Consider the following 13,613-nt stretch of genomic DNA (forward strand, 5'->3'; position numbering starts at 1 on the left):
GTGTGACTTTTTTCTGCTATGGCTGAATCAGGATGACCTTGCTTAAAAGGAGCTGTGGCACCTGCCATCAAAATGCTGGCTACCTAGAAGCTGTGTTTAACTCTGTTCTTTCGTTGCTAGAATGACTTTTTAAGCTTTCTCACGTTTTACATGGATTTAGTCAACCATGTTGGTGCACCAATTTGGAGTAGGAGCCCTCTTGTTTGTTCCCAGCTGCTCAGCTCTGAAGTAATCACTCAGAAACCATATTATTTGCAATATTCTTTGGCCCATAGCTCAGACATATTTCTGTCTCTTATATCCTAAACTAGCCCATCTCCATTAATCTGTGTATTGCCACGAGGCTGTGGTAAATAAAGTTCCTGCATCTTTCTCCAGCTGAGCTACATGGCTTCTCCCTATTCCGCCTTCCTTTTCCCAGCATTCAGTTTAGTTTTCCCCAGAATCAAATGTCTCTAGAGGCTCTTATAAAATATAAAATTTTAGAAATTATGAGGGGGTGAGTTTTCATCGTTGACTAAGGGATGCACAATCTGGTATGTACAAGAAGCAAGAATATGAACCACTCTAGAGGTTATTTGCACTTTAGGTTCCGTGACATGAATGGTTATTAGATAAAACATTTGCAACATTGTGTGCCCCACCCCTGCCCCCAGATGGGGTCTCACTGGCCAGCCTGGTTGACCTGGAACTTGCTTTTTAAATTAGACCAGGCTGGCCCCAGACTAGCAGAAATTTGCCTCCCTTGCAAGTGCTGGAATTAAAGGGATAAGCCATCAACCTGGCAATTTATGTTTTTTAAACTGGAGAGGGAATTAGTGTGCATGTCCCTGTAGATTTGTGAATTTTTTTCTTTTGGGTTTTTTGAGATAAGGGTTTCTCTGTGTAGCTTTGGAGCCTGTCCTAGAACTTGCTCTGTAGACCAGGCTGGCCTTAAACTCATAGAGTTCTGCTTGTCTCTGCCTCCCTAGTGCTGGGATTAAAGGCGTGTACCACCACCACCTGTCTCATAATTGTTATTTTTTTTTCAGTGCCTACAACTTGGTAGCTTGAACTTGGAAGAAGCATTTTGATGCCATGTTAATGTTTGGGGTCAGACCTCTGCTCCATGATATTCTAGATGTTTAGTGTTTGACATAAATTATGTCACTTTTGAGTTTGTTTCTTCCACATGCAAAATGAAGAAGTATAATACTCCAAGGGATTTTGGATTGAAATGACTATAGTTCTTGGTGTGTCTCACTTTTAGATGCTTGCCAGATAGTGAACATGAATTTCTTTCTTCTGTTCCCTTCATTTTACTGTTGAGAGTTCTAACTAAAGCTTGGGATGGACAGTATCTTGCTGGCTAAGATTCAGTGTGCTCTAGCCATTTATACACATTGTGCTCCTCCTGAGAAAGTCTCAGCGTTCTCACATGCTTAGTGCTGGCACTCCTGCTCACGCTTGTTCCTAGACCGTTAGGGTTGGCAACACCTCTGTGCCTTCCCTCTTTCTACCAAGTTGCTTCCAGTGCTTAAAAATCAATGAGTCAATAATCAGTGCAGACATGTAAAAGAGTTCCAGCCTTTTGATGTATATAGCCTTTTAATTATAATGTATGTGGCATCCGCCCATGATTTCAGTATTCAGGAGACTGAGGCAGAACAATCGCCACTAGTTCAAGGCCAGCCTGGGCTACTTATTGAGCACCAGGACAGCCAGAGGTACATAACAGAATTAACAGGACTTCTGTCTCAAAAACTCCTTAGGGAGTATTTGGTTAGGAATAATATATTCATCTTATTGAATTTTTTTTAACCTGTATACAATGTTTTCTTTGTTTTAAAAAAAGTCTTGTTCTTTACTTGGCAGGTTGATGAAATTAGAGAGATGGTTGACAACGATTTGGGTTTCCAACAGGCTCCATTAATGTGCTATTCCAGAACTAAAACACTTCTCTTTATTTCTAATGACAAAAAAGTAGTCGGCTGCTTGATTGCAGAACACATCCAGTGGGTAAGTAACTTCTAAAGAGTGCTTAGAAATAGTTTGATATCTAAATTAGCTTATTACTGTGTAATACTAAATAATATCCTAATAAATCTATCTACATTTCAGATAAAGATATAATGTAATTCTGCACTATAATAGAGTTATATCTTGGGCAGGAATTGATTTTTCTTTTGATTTTCTTTTTCTTTTTTTGAGACATAGTCTCTCTGTGTAATACTGCCTGGCCTGGATATCACTATGTAGCTCAGGCTGTCCTCAAATTTGGAATCCTCCTGAGTGCTGGAATTACAGTTATATACCACCACACCCAGGGGGGAATTAGTCTGTCTTCCTTTCTTCTTTCCCTTCCTCCCTTTCTTCCTTCTTCCTTCCCTTCTTCCCAGGGTCTCAGTGTGTAGCCTGAATTCAGAGATCCACCTGCGTTGTCCCTTGAGAACTAGAATTAATGGTGTGAATACCATACTTGGCAGGAATTAGTTTTTCAAATCAGTGAGATGGAAGTATAGAATTAAGAGTACTGTTAGAGCTTCAGAGGTTTTGTGCTGTATACTAATACCTCTCTCAATTGATCCTCCTAGTACTTGAGTTAAAGGGGGCTAGGCAAGGTATAGTGGATATAGTATAGAAAATTAGGCTCTCACATAGTCCTACCTTGAAGTTGCTCAGTAGCTGAGGTTGTTCTCTGCTGTCCCCTCCTGAGTGCTGGGATTACAGTTGTATGCCCAGCTCATCGCCTACTTTTATCAATTTTTTTTTTTCCTGTGGAGACAGTCTCTGACTATGTAACCCTGGCTGTCTTGGAACTCACTATATAGACCAGGCTGGCTTCAGACTCAGAGAGAGGCTCCTTGAGATCGGTAGCATGTGCTACCATGCCTGGCTGTTTTTGTAAATACAATTTTATTGTAATTCTGCCACACTCATTTGTTCTCTCTCTCTCTCTCTCTCTCTCTCTCTCTCTCTCTCTCTCTGGGATAATACTTTTATACACTGTAAAGATTTGTTACTCATATTAGTTTAATAAAATGCTGATTGGCCAGTAGTCAGGCAAGAGGTAGGTAGGTGGGGCAACCAGACTAGGAGAATTCTGGGAAGAGGAAAGGCAGAGATGCAGTCCCCAGCCAGATGCAGAGGAAGCAAGATGAGAGTGCCTTGCTGAGATACGGTGCCAAGCCAAATGGCTAAACATAGATAAGAATTGTGGGTTAATTTAAGTTGTAAGAGCTAGTTAATAATAAGCCTGAGCTAATAGGCCAAACAGTTTATAGTTAATAATAAGCCTCTCTATGTTTCTTTGGGACTGGATGGCTGTGGGACCAGGCAGGACAGAAACTTCGTGCTACACTCCACTCCCCCTCCTTTCTTTTGGTTTTTCAAGGCAGGATTTCTCTGTGTAACAGCTCTAGCTGTCATGGAACTCACTTTGTAGACCAGACTGACCTTGGACTCATAGAGATTTGCCTGCCTGCCTCTGCCTTCCTAATGCTGGAATTAAAGGCACGGGCCAGCTTGAGTATTTTGCCTTCATGCATGATCCTATTCTTTGTGCGTGCCTGGTGCCTGTGGAGTTCGGAAGAGGGTACAGATAGTAGTAAGCCACCATTTGGATTTTGGGACCTGAACTCAAGTCCCTTGCAAGACCAGCTCAACCATTGAGCCATCTGTCAAGTGCCCCCCTCCTTTTGTTCTTTTGAAACAAAGTCTCTTTGTTGCATTGGCTAGCCTGGATCTCAAAGAATCTTCCTGCCTCTGCCTTTCAGTTGTTGGGATTGAAGACATGTATCACTCTTAAATTTTGTTTTCTAGTTTTATTTTAAGTTTTATTTTTGTCTTATTAGGAGTTGGTCATGTCCTTTTTGACAATAATGTGAATATATGTTTACAGTTACTTACTGAGATCAGAGGGGCTGGAGAGATGGCTCAGCCATTAAGAGCATTGCCTGCTCTTTCAAAGGTCCTGAGTTCAATTCCCAGCAACCACATGGTGGCTCACCACCATCTCTAATAAGGTCTGTTGCCCTCTTCTGGCCTTCAGGCATACATGAAGACAGAATATTATATACATAATAAATAAATATTTTAAAAAAGTGATCAGAGAATCTTGATAAATCAAAGGAAAAGTTTTGTTTTTTTTAAAAAAAATAGATTTATTTTATGTGTATGTATGCTTTATCTGTGTGTACGAATTTATGCCAGAAGGGAACATCAGATCTCACTATAGATGGTGTGAGCTACCAAGTGGTTGCTGGGAATTGAACTTAGGACCAGTGCTCTAAACCGCTAAGCTGTCTACAGCTCCCAGAAAAGGCTTTCTTGATTTCCCTTCTCTTCCTGTTCTTAGTTCTTGTGCGGTGGTGAATTGTGCAGCACAGGAGCAGTCACGGTGACTATTGAGCTCGGAATATGATCTTTTTTTTTTTTTTCTTTTTTTAATATTTATTTATTATGTATACAATATTCTGTCTGTGTGTATGTCTGCAGGCCAGAAGAGGGCACCAGACCTCATTACAGATGGTTGTGAGCCACCATGTGGTTGCTGGGAATTGAACTCAGGACCTTTGGAAGAGCAGGCAGTGCTCTTAACCACTGAGCCATCTCTCCAGCCCCGGAATATGATCTTTTCTTCCTCTCCTCCCCTCCCTTTTCTTTCTTTGGTTTGGTTTTGTGAGGCAGCTTTTCTCTGGTGTAGCTTTGGATTCTGTCCTGGAACTTGCTCTGTAGACAAGGCTGCCCTTGAACTCTCAGAGATCTGCCCATCTCTGCCTCCTGATTGCTGGGATTAAAATTGTGCACCACCAATGCCCGGCTGTTTTTGTTTGTTTGTTTGGTTTTTGTTTTCTTTTGTTTCTTGAGACAGGGTTTCTCTGTGTAGCCCTGGCTATCCTAGAACTCACTATATAGACTAGGCTGGCCTCCAATTTACAGAGATCTGCCTGCCTCTGCCTCCCTATTGCTGGGATTAAAGGCGTGCGCCACAATTGCCTGGTTTAACATGTACTTTTGCTGCTTAGAAAGCAGATGGTAGAGAAAAACACATTCCATTCCTGTGGTGTTCACTTTGGATGGCAAAATCCTTGTTAAATGACTCAAAATGATTAATGGTAGATATACTTAATTATATTATTATGGGTTGAGTCAGAATGGAAGTAAACCGAGATTGTTAAGTGATCTGCTAGTTTGTTAAGCAGCCAGACAAATGTAGTCAAGACCTCAGCCAGATTTACACTAGATAACTGCCTCCTTTATTTCCCTTGCCATTTTTGACATTTATAGGGCTATCGAGTTATAGAAGAGAAACTTCCAGTTGTCAGGTCAGAAGAAGAAAAAGTCCGATTTGAAAGGCAAAAAGCCTGGTGCTGCTCAACATTGCCAGAGCCTGCAATCTGTGGGATCAGTCGAATATGGGTGTTTAGCATGATGCGGCGGAAGAAGATAGCTTCTCGCATGATTGAATGCCTAAGGTAATGTGTAACTCAAGCCATTTGCAGTAGTTTAGAGTTTTCGTTTAAAGATTGATACTTAATCATAACTGTATGAGTTTTATTTGTATTAACTATAAATTTTGTATAAATATACTAGATCTGTAAATCTTTTTTGTTTAATCTGAAGAGGAAAATGTTTGATAATAGATGAAATATTAAACTTTTATTTAAAACTGTGACATTAGGCCAATATAACATAGTTCAACCTGTGTTCACTCTTAGAGATTTCTAAACAAAAACAGAGAAATATATATAGACAATGTTTTGGAAAATCGACTGTTAGAGAAAATTGTCTTAATATTCTTTTTGGCCAGTGGTCGTGGCACATGTCTTTAATTCCAGCACTCGGGAGGCAGAGGCAGGCAGATTTCTGTGAATTTGAGGCTAGCTTGGTCTACAGAGTGAGTTCCAAGACAGGCTTCAAAGCTGCAGAGAAACCCTATCTAGAAAGAAAAAAAAAAAGGGAATTTTTTTTTTTGTGGGGGTGGGGGGTGGGGACAGTGACATGGCTCTATAGGTAAAGGTGCTGACTGAAAAAAAAAACTGATTTCAATCCCCCAAACCACATAAAGGTAGAAGGAGAGCACCAACTCCACTGAGTTATGTGACCTCTTTATACAAACATTGTAGCACAGGCATTCACACACACACATGCATGCACAAAAAGACATACACATGCATATGCTAATAATAAATGTTTAAAAATTTTTAAGCATTATTTTATATTCTCTTTGTCGTTTATTTTTCTATTATCCTGTGGTTGTTTATCAAAAACACAAAGAAAAGCATCAGACTTTTTTTTTCCAATAAAGTTCCTTAGATAAAGGATAAAATGAAGGTTAAAATTAATCATCCATAAAAGGTTTTGGGGGCAGAGTGGGTAAGCTAGATGGTACAGCACTTGCTCACCAAGTATCAGGCCCCAGGTTCTATCAGTAGTGCTTAAAAAATTTAGGTCAGTTTATTGTTTATTTATAGACTGTGAACTGTTTCCTATGGGAATAGGTTTTGAAATAACCATTGCTGTTACAGGTGGGCCTTAGCTCCTTACTATATGTGTGGTTAATGAACAGTAGCTCTCAACTGTCCTGTTTCCAGTTCTTTTAGTGTGAAGCCTAGGAAACAAGGTATTTAAACACAAATAGTCCTAAAGGAGTGAGAGGATTTATTTTCCATCCTTTAAATCTTGTAGCAAACGATGTAGGTAGCTCTTGTTCAAACCATGGAAACAGCAGTGTTGTAATAGTCGTACGACAGTGAGTGAGCTCCCTGTTAGAATGCGTAGAGCAGAGGCTTCTTCACTTACTTTCCCTTCTGACGGTATAAAAATGCTGCCAGTGGGCTTGAGAATTACACCCTAAGTCCATCCAGTTGCCATTCAGTGGGTTTAATATACTCAAAACGTATATAACTATCACCTGACCTAACTGTAGAACATTTCTACCCCCACCCTCTCCATCCCTAACCCCACTCATGCAGTGATCCATTTTCTCGCATCTCTAGTTGCTGGCTGGCAGCTACCAGCCTACTCTGTATCAATGTACATTTCTATACTGAACAGTCCATACAAGTGGAATTCTAAGTATCATCAATGTGGTAGCATGGATCTGTCTGCTGCTGCGCGCGCGCGCGCGCGTGTGTGTGCGCGCGTGCGCGTGTGTATGTATATTTGTCTCTGTGTGGCAACCAGAGGACAGTCTTCGGTGTGGCTCCTCCAGTGCTGTCCTTCTTGGCTTTTGAGACAGAATCTCTCACTGGCTTGGAACCTACCCAGCAGGTGAGGCTGGACAGCCACGAGCCAGTCTCCACCATGGGCTAGGATCACAAGCCCATGTGCCATCAGGCTTTTTTTTGTTTGTTTGTTTGTTTGTTTGTTTGTTTTGTTTTTCGAGACAGGGTTTCTCTGTGGTTTTGGAGCCTGTCCTGGAACTAGCTCTTGTAGACCAGGCTGGTCTCGAACTCACAGAGATCCTCCTGCCTCTGCCTCCCAAGTGCTGGGATTAAAGGCATGCGCCACCACCGCCCGGCTCATCAGGCTTTTTTAAAATGTGGGTTCTGGTCATTGAACTCAGGTTCTTGTGCTTGCCCATTACCAACTAAGCTCTCTTCCCAATCCTGCTTTTTAAAACATTAAAAAATAAATTGCTTTTTTATGATTGCCAAATAGTAGAGTAGAATTATTTGTTCTTTCATCTGTTTATATTTGGTGTGTTTCTGCTTACTGACATTCATGGATAGTATTGCTATGACCATTTATACACCAGTGTTTGTGTGGACGTGTTTAACTTTGAGAGTGTATACTTAGGTGTATAATTGGGGATCTTGTAGTACTGATGAGTTTAATGTTTTGAAGAACTGCTGAACTCTGTTCTGTAGCGTCTGCACCATTTTATAACCCAGCCAGCAATATATGAGGGCTTCAAGTTCTTCACTTCATCGTCTTTAGATGAAAAACCTATTGAGAGGCTGGAAAACGTCTCAGTTGATGAAGTTCTTTTTGTGTAACTATGAGTACTTAAGTTCAAATCCCTAGGACCTGTGTAAAAGCAGGATAAGGTGGCATGTATCTATAATTACAGTGCAAGGAGCTCATGGTCAGCCAGTCTAGGCAAAACAGCAACGTGTTCTCAGTTCTCTCTCTGACCAGACACACATAAAGAAAAAGAAAGGAACCTATTCAAGCCTGTGTCAGCTTTTTTGTTATTTGGTTTTTGAGACAGGGTTTCTCTGTGTGACAGCTCTGGCTTTCCTGGCACTAGCTGTGTAGACCGGGCTAATTTTGAACTCAACAGATTTGTCTGCCTCCCAAGTGCTGGGGTTAAAAGCCTAACTAAGCCTTTGGTCTCCTCACTTCCCAGATGTTAGGATTGTACACTATGTTTGGATGTGTCCTTTGACACACACTTCATTTTGATGAAATCTACTTCATGCTTTTTTTTTCTTTTGTCCCTTTTATTATCATATTTTTAAATCCATTGTCTAATGCATGGCCCCAAAGATTCATGTTTATCTTTCTAGTTTAGTTTTATACTCATGCTTTGGCTCTATTGGAGTTTATTATTGTATGAGAAGTGATAACAACATGCAAATATACTTTTGCCATGTGGATATCTTATTCTCCCACCATTTGTTACAAGGACTGCACTCTTCCTGAATAGTTGTTGGCTCGGCTTACTTGTAAAGGTTTCTATCTAGACATGTCTGTTCATGTTCTGTGTGTCTATACTTATGTCAGTATTAAATGCTACAGCTTTGTGTGGCATATTTGGAAATGGGGAATATATGAATCCTTCAGCCTTTTTCTTCTCTCCTTTCTTTTCTTTCTTTCTTTCTTAAAATATTTGGACTCTTCAGTATCCTTTTTATTTCTTTGTGAATTTTAAGATCAGCTTGCCATTTTCTCCAAGGAAATTAGCTATGGATCAGTTTCTGCAGTAATAGCACTTTAACAGTATTGAGTTTTCTGACTTTTAAACATGGGTGTCTCTTTATTAGGTTTTTATTTAAATAATATTTTATAGTTTTTAGCTTACAGGTTTTTTGGTAATATTTTCCTAAGCATTGTGCTCATCCTAGTTTTAGAGGTTGGTTGTTTTCAAGGTTCATGTTTGGATTGCCCATTTTTCAGGTCTATAGCTAATACAGTTCACAGTTGAATATCAGTCTGAGTCTCAACCCTTCTATCATTTACTAAGTTTTTTTATTTGTTTATTTATTATGTATACAGTGTTCTGCCTGCATGTGTACCTGCAGGCCAGAAGAGGGCACCAGATCTCACTATCGATTGTTGTGAGCCACCATGTGGTTGCTGGAAATTGAACTGAGGACCTCTGGATGTGCAACCAACTAGTCCTCTTAACCGCTGAGCCATTTCTCTAACTCCCTAGATCATTTACTAAATTTTAAGCAGTCTTTTTAGTAAATCCCTCAGAATTTCCTCTTTGTAAGATCATATCATCTGCCAAAGAAAGTGCTTTCTTTCTTACGTTCTCATTGGGATGCTTATGTCTTCTCCGGTTTATGCTGGTAAGCGTTGTTGGTGGTGTTATTGAAGGGAAGAGGACAGACATACCTTTTTCCTGATCTGAGAAATAGTCTTTTACTGTGAATTCATGTTTGATACGTTGATTGAGAAGTTTAACTCTGAGTTGTTGAGTACTTTATGACATGATGTTGGACAAACGTTTTTTATAACTATTGCTTTTCTAAAGTCTTCCAACTTCAACTTATAATATTTAAGACCAACAGGTATTTTGTTTTTTAGAATAACATAGCATTGCTTTAGTCTTTCTTGTCTAAATGAATTTGATAGGTTGTTCAGTTTCAGTGAACAGAAAGATTAATTTTTAATCTTCCCTCCCTTTCCCCCACCCTTCCTTTTTTTTCCCTAATAGGAGTAACTTTATTTATGGCTCATATTTGAGTAAAGAAGAAATTGCTTTCTCAGATCCCACTCCTGATGGAAAGTTGTTTGCAACACAGTACTGTGGCACTGGTCAGTTTCTGGTCTATAATTTTATTAATGGACAAAATACCAACTAATCCAGATGTTGCCTAATGTACCAGAAGACATCTTTTGAAGAGAAAGAATTGGTTGCTGACTTTAACCAGGAACTAGGGCCATTTTTATTACAAATGAACTCAGGACTGGAAACAACCATATGGTTGTTCCATTTTCATAAAATTGGAAACAATGCAGTAATAGCTTATTGTTTTGTTTTTTAAAGAAGATATTTTATTATCTTTTACAGAAATTTATGATTGTATTTTATCTATAGTTATTTAGACATGTTTACATGCAGCAGATAATTGTTCATAGTGGACTGAAAATTAATGCAAGGACTATGGTCTCAGTGATAAGTATATTTTGAAGTTCTTAATATGGAAATATACCAGTGTAGCTTGGTACTGTATTTTTTTATATTGATCTGCTGATACCAGTTATAGGTTTAAAGATTGTATTTTCAGAGTGGAAACTAATGTTTTTTTGAGTTATTATTCAAGAACAGTACAGTATTACATGCTTGAGAATTTGAAGCTACTAAACTATACTAAAAAAATTCCTCAAAAAAGGAGAGCTCCAAGTGAAATAACTTGCAGTAGAGTCTCCATTGCTTACTTCTCTTCCCTGACGGTAGCAGTGGGAAGCTCTCATGTGGCGCCATAAATGACTAGAGTCGCAAAGAACTGCAGAATAGTTGTAAACTCAATGTGGGTGGGTGGTGTCTGCGCTGTTATTCCTCAGAAATACTGCACTGAGTATACGCCCTCATTACTGGACTTCATTTTGATACTTGTCTGTCTTTCATAGTGCCCTCTACTTTTAAAGGGTTTATATGTTGAAAAACTGCTGTGGCCTTTTATGACCTGTATATAATGTAGAATAAAATAATAAAATACTTGATACCTTTTCTAAGTGATAAATATATGGAGACAATGTTGTGTCGAGTATTTGTGCTCTTTCAGGGATTTTCTTAGGCTTAAGACTGACATAAAATTAAAACATGGGCTTCTTAAAGATAGTTTTTACTAGTTTGTCAATTCTTCCTGAATATTTTATATGGTATTTAATTAACTTTCAAAGAAAGAAAGAAACACAGCCCACTGTGTCACTGTGGTTTCAGTTAGATTGCCTTTTAGAACTGAAATGATCATATCCCCAGGGAAAACCTACTAAAATTTAGGGACTTGCATTATAATTAACAGTCAGTTGTACATTTTATCCTCCTATAAGTTTGGTTTTTTTTTTAATTTCTTATTTATTTATTTTTTCTTTTTTTTGTTTTTTTTTTGTTTGTTTGTTTTTTTGAGACAGCGTTTCTATGTGGCTAGAACTCACAGAGATCCGCCTGCCTCTGCCTCCCAAGTGCTGGGATTAAAGGTGTGCGCCACCACTGCCCGGCTGTTTTATTATTTATAGAGTAGTATAAGACTGTACTCTTTCAGGCTGGAGAGATGACTCAGTGGTTAAGAGCACTGGTTGCTCTTTCAAAGGATCCTGGTTCAGTTCCCAGCTCCTACATGCAGCTCACAACTAACTATCTGTAACTCCAGTTCCAGGGGCCCCGACACCCTCATACAGACATACATGCAGTCAATTTTGCATTATTCATTCAAATGTTCATTACAAGCAAAAACATAAAAAGGTCTATACTGTTTCCATGAATAGACTGGTTGGGATTGTAATTGTTCATTCTGACTCAAAAGCAGTGACAGTTTTTTTTTTCTTCTATTTTTCTAAGAGTTAGAATGTGAATGCCTGTGTGAATGTATCTGTACCATATGCATGCCTGGTCCCTCACATTGTATTCTCTCGAAGTAAATTTACAAGGTTATTGTGAGCTGCCTGTAGTTGCAGGGAACTGAGCTCTGGTCCTAACTCTCGAGCTGTCTGCAGCCCAGGTCTCCTCCTCCCAGCCCCAGTCATCATCATTACAATCTCCTCTTCATTACATCATCATCATCATCATCATTTGAGACAGGGTCTCACTGTGTAGCCCTGGCTTTAGAGATCTGCCTGCCTTTGCCTCTGAATGCAGGGATTAAAGGCACATGCCACTACTACTTTTTTCCTCATTTCTCTCTCTGTCTTTTTTCTTTTTTCTGTTTTGGTTTTTCGAGACAGGTCTTCTCTGTGTAGCTTTGGAACCTGTCGTGGAACTTACTCTGTAGATCAGGCTGGCATCAAATTAAATGTGTGTGCCACCACTGCCTGGCCACTACTACTTCTTTCTTTTGCATGGGTTTTTGTATATATGCCATGTGTATGCCAGGAACTGAAGGCAGGTCTGCTACAAGGATGGTAAGTGCTCTTGCCTGGTGAGCCATCTCTTTAGCCCCTGGTATGACTTTTGACATTATCATTTTCCCTTGGTGTTCATACTCTTGTAGTCATCTTTATTCTTATTTGCCTGATAAATACCTTGACTTTTTGGAAGCACAGTGAAACTTTGAACTAGTGGTAGCTCTCTGAATCTGTTAACTTTATTAATACAGGTCCCATTTCCATGTGAGCCTCAACACGTTACTTGGATTAGCAGGCCATGCTTGATGAAGACATAGAGGGAGGGCAGGATAAATAGTGACTGTTTGCTTTAAATGTTGGCATCAGTGGAATCAAATTTTACAATTTGGACATTTCTTTAAGAATTTGCAAGTGGAATTACTGCCTTGATAGTTAGTTGTCTGTGTGGCTTTGGAGTTTGATAGAGGTTTGGGCTTAAGCTGTTATTTGGAGGTTTATATGAGATTATCCTGGTGTAGGAAAGGGGAACTAGAGATCTGCAAGGCACACCCATCATTTGAGAGAATCTGAAACAGCATAAACCAGGAGAGAGTCAGAAGAGAGTGATGGAAACCATGGAAACAGCCACAGACACTCTGGAAGGTCACCACTGTCTTCACCGCCTTTGAGAAGAAGGGAGTCTCTGTGATGTTAGCAACAAAGCATCTGGGGTGTGGGAGGCAGCAGTCACAGCACAGCCAGTGGCCGCTTGCAGACTTCAGTAGTTTATATAATTGCAGATTATACAGATGTTTGTTAGTTGTTGGTCCTTTTTGCAGATATCTAGCATATTGTAGGAAACACAGGTTTTGATGGGTATGCCTGCATTGTGTGGATGGTTTCTTGAGCAAGGATTGGAGAAAGCAGAGTATTAATCAACTTGATAATATGTGAGTGTGAACTCTGCATTTACCAAAAGCATGAACACAGTTTCACACAGTTTCAGACTACTGTGATGTTTTAGTGGCTCTTGTTTGCCAGGCTTGGTTGCCCAGTTGTGTAGAAACACAGCTTCAGTTAATCTTAACACAGAGTTAAGATTGCTGAGTTGTCTGGGTGGTAGTGGCACACAGGAAGCGGAGACAAACAGATCTTTGTGAGTTCAAGGCCCGCTTAGTCTACAAAACAAGTTCCAGGACAGCCTGTTACTCAGAGAAACCCTGTGCACCCCCCCCCCCCAAATAAAGATCGCTGAGTCAATTTCCACCGTAGTAATTCACATATGCATCCTTCCTTCTTATGGCTTCTAAGACTTTAGCAATTGGCATGTTGTTAGACTTTCCAGGCCAGTTACTTTTGAACAAGTAGTGGAAGCTTGCTTCCCTGTCTGTCAGCAGACATAAAAATAGTTA

General features: G+C 39.7%; 1 protein-coding gene across 3 annotated transcripts in view; it reads left to right on the top strand.

The window, feature by feature from the left end:
* Positions 1 to 10,904, top strand: part of Esco1 (establishment of sister chromatid cohesion N-acetyltransferase 1) — a 77,088-nt gene extending 66,184 nt beyond the window's left edge. For all 3 annotated transcript variants that reach the window (XM_057789021.1, XM_057789022.1, XM_057789023.1), the window contains 3 exons: positions 1,855 to 1,998; positions 5,269 to 5,456; positions 9,872 to 10,904. In XM_057789021.1, the coding sequence (XP_057645004.1) occupies positions 1,855 to 1,998; positions 5,269 to 5,456; positions 9,872 to 10,019 (480 nt within the window). In that variant the 3' untranslated portion in view covers positions 10,020 to 10,904. The remainder of the gene's footprint in view (positions 1 to 1,854; positions 1,999 to 5,268; positions 5,457 to 9,871) is intronic.
* Positions 10,905 to 13,613: the final 2,709 nt, after the last annotated feature.

Source organism: Chionomys nivalis, chromosome 14, assembly GCF_950005125.1.
Source record: "Chionomys nivalis chromosome 14, mChiNiv1.1, whole genome shotgun sequence".
Lineage (NCBI taxonomy): Eukaryota > Metazoa > Chordata > Mammalia > Rodentia > Cricetidae > Chionomys > Chionomys nivalis.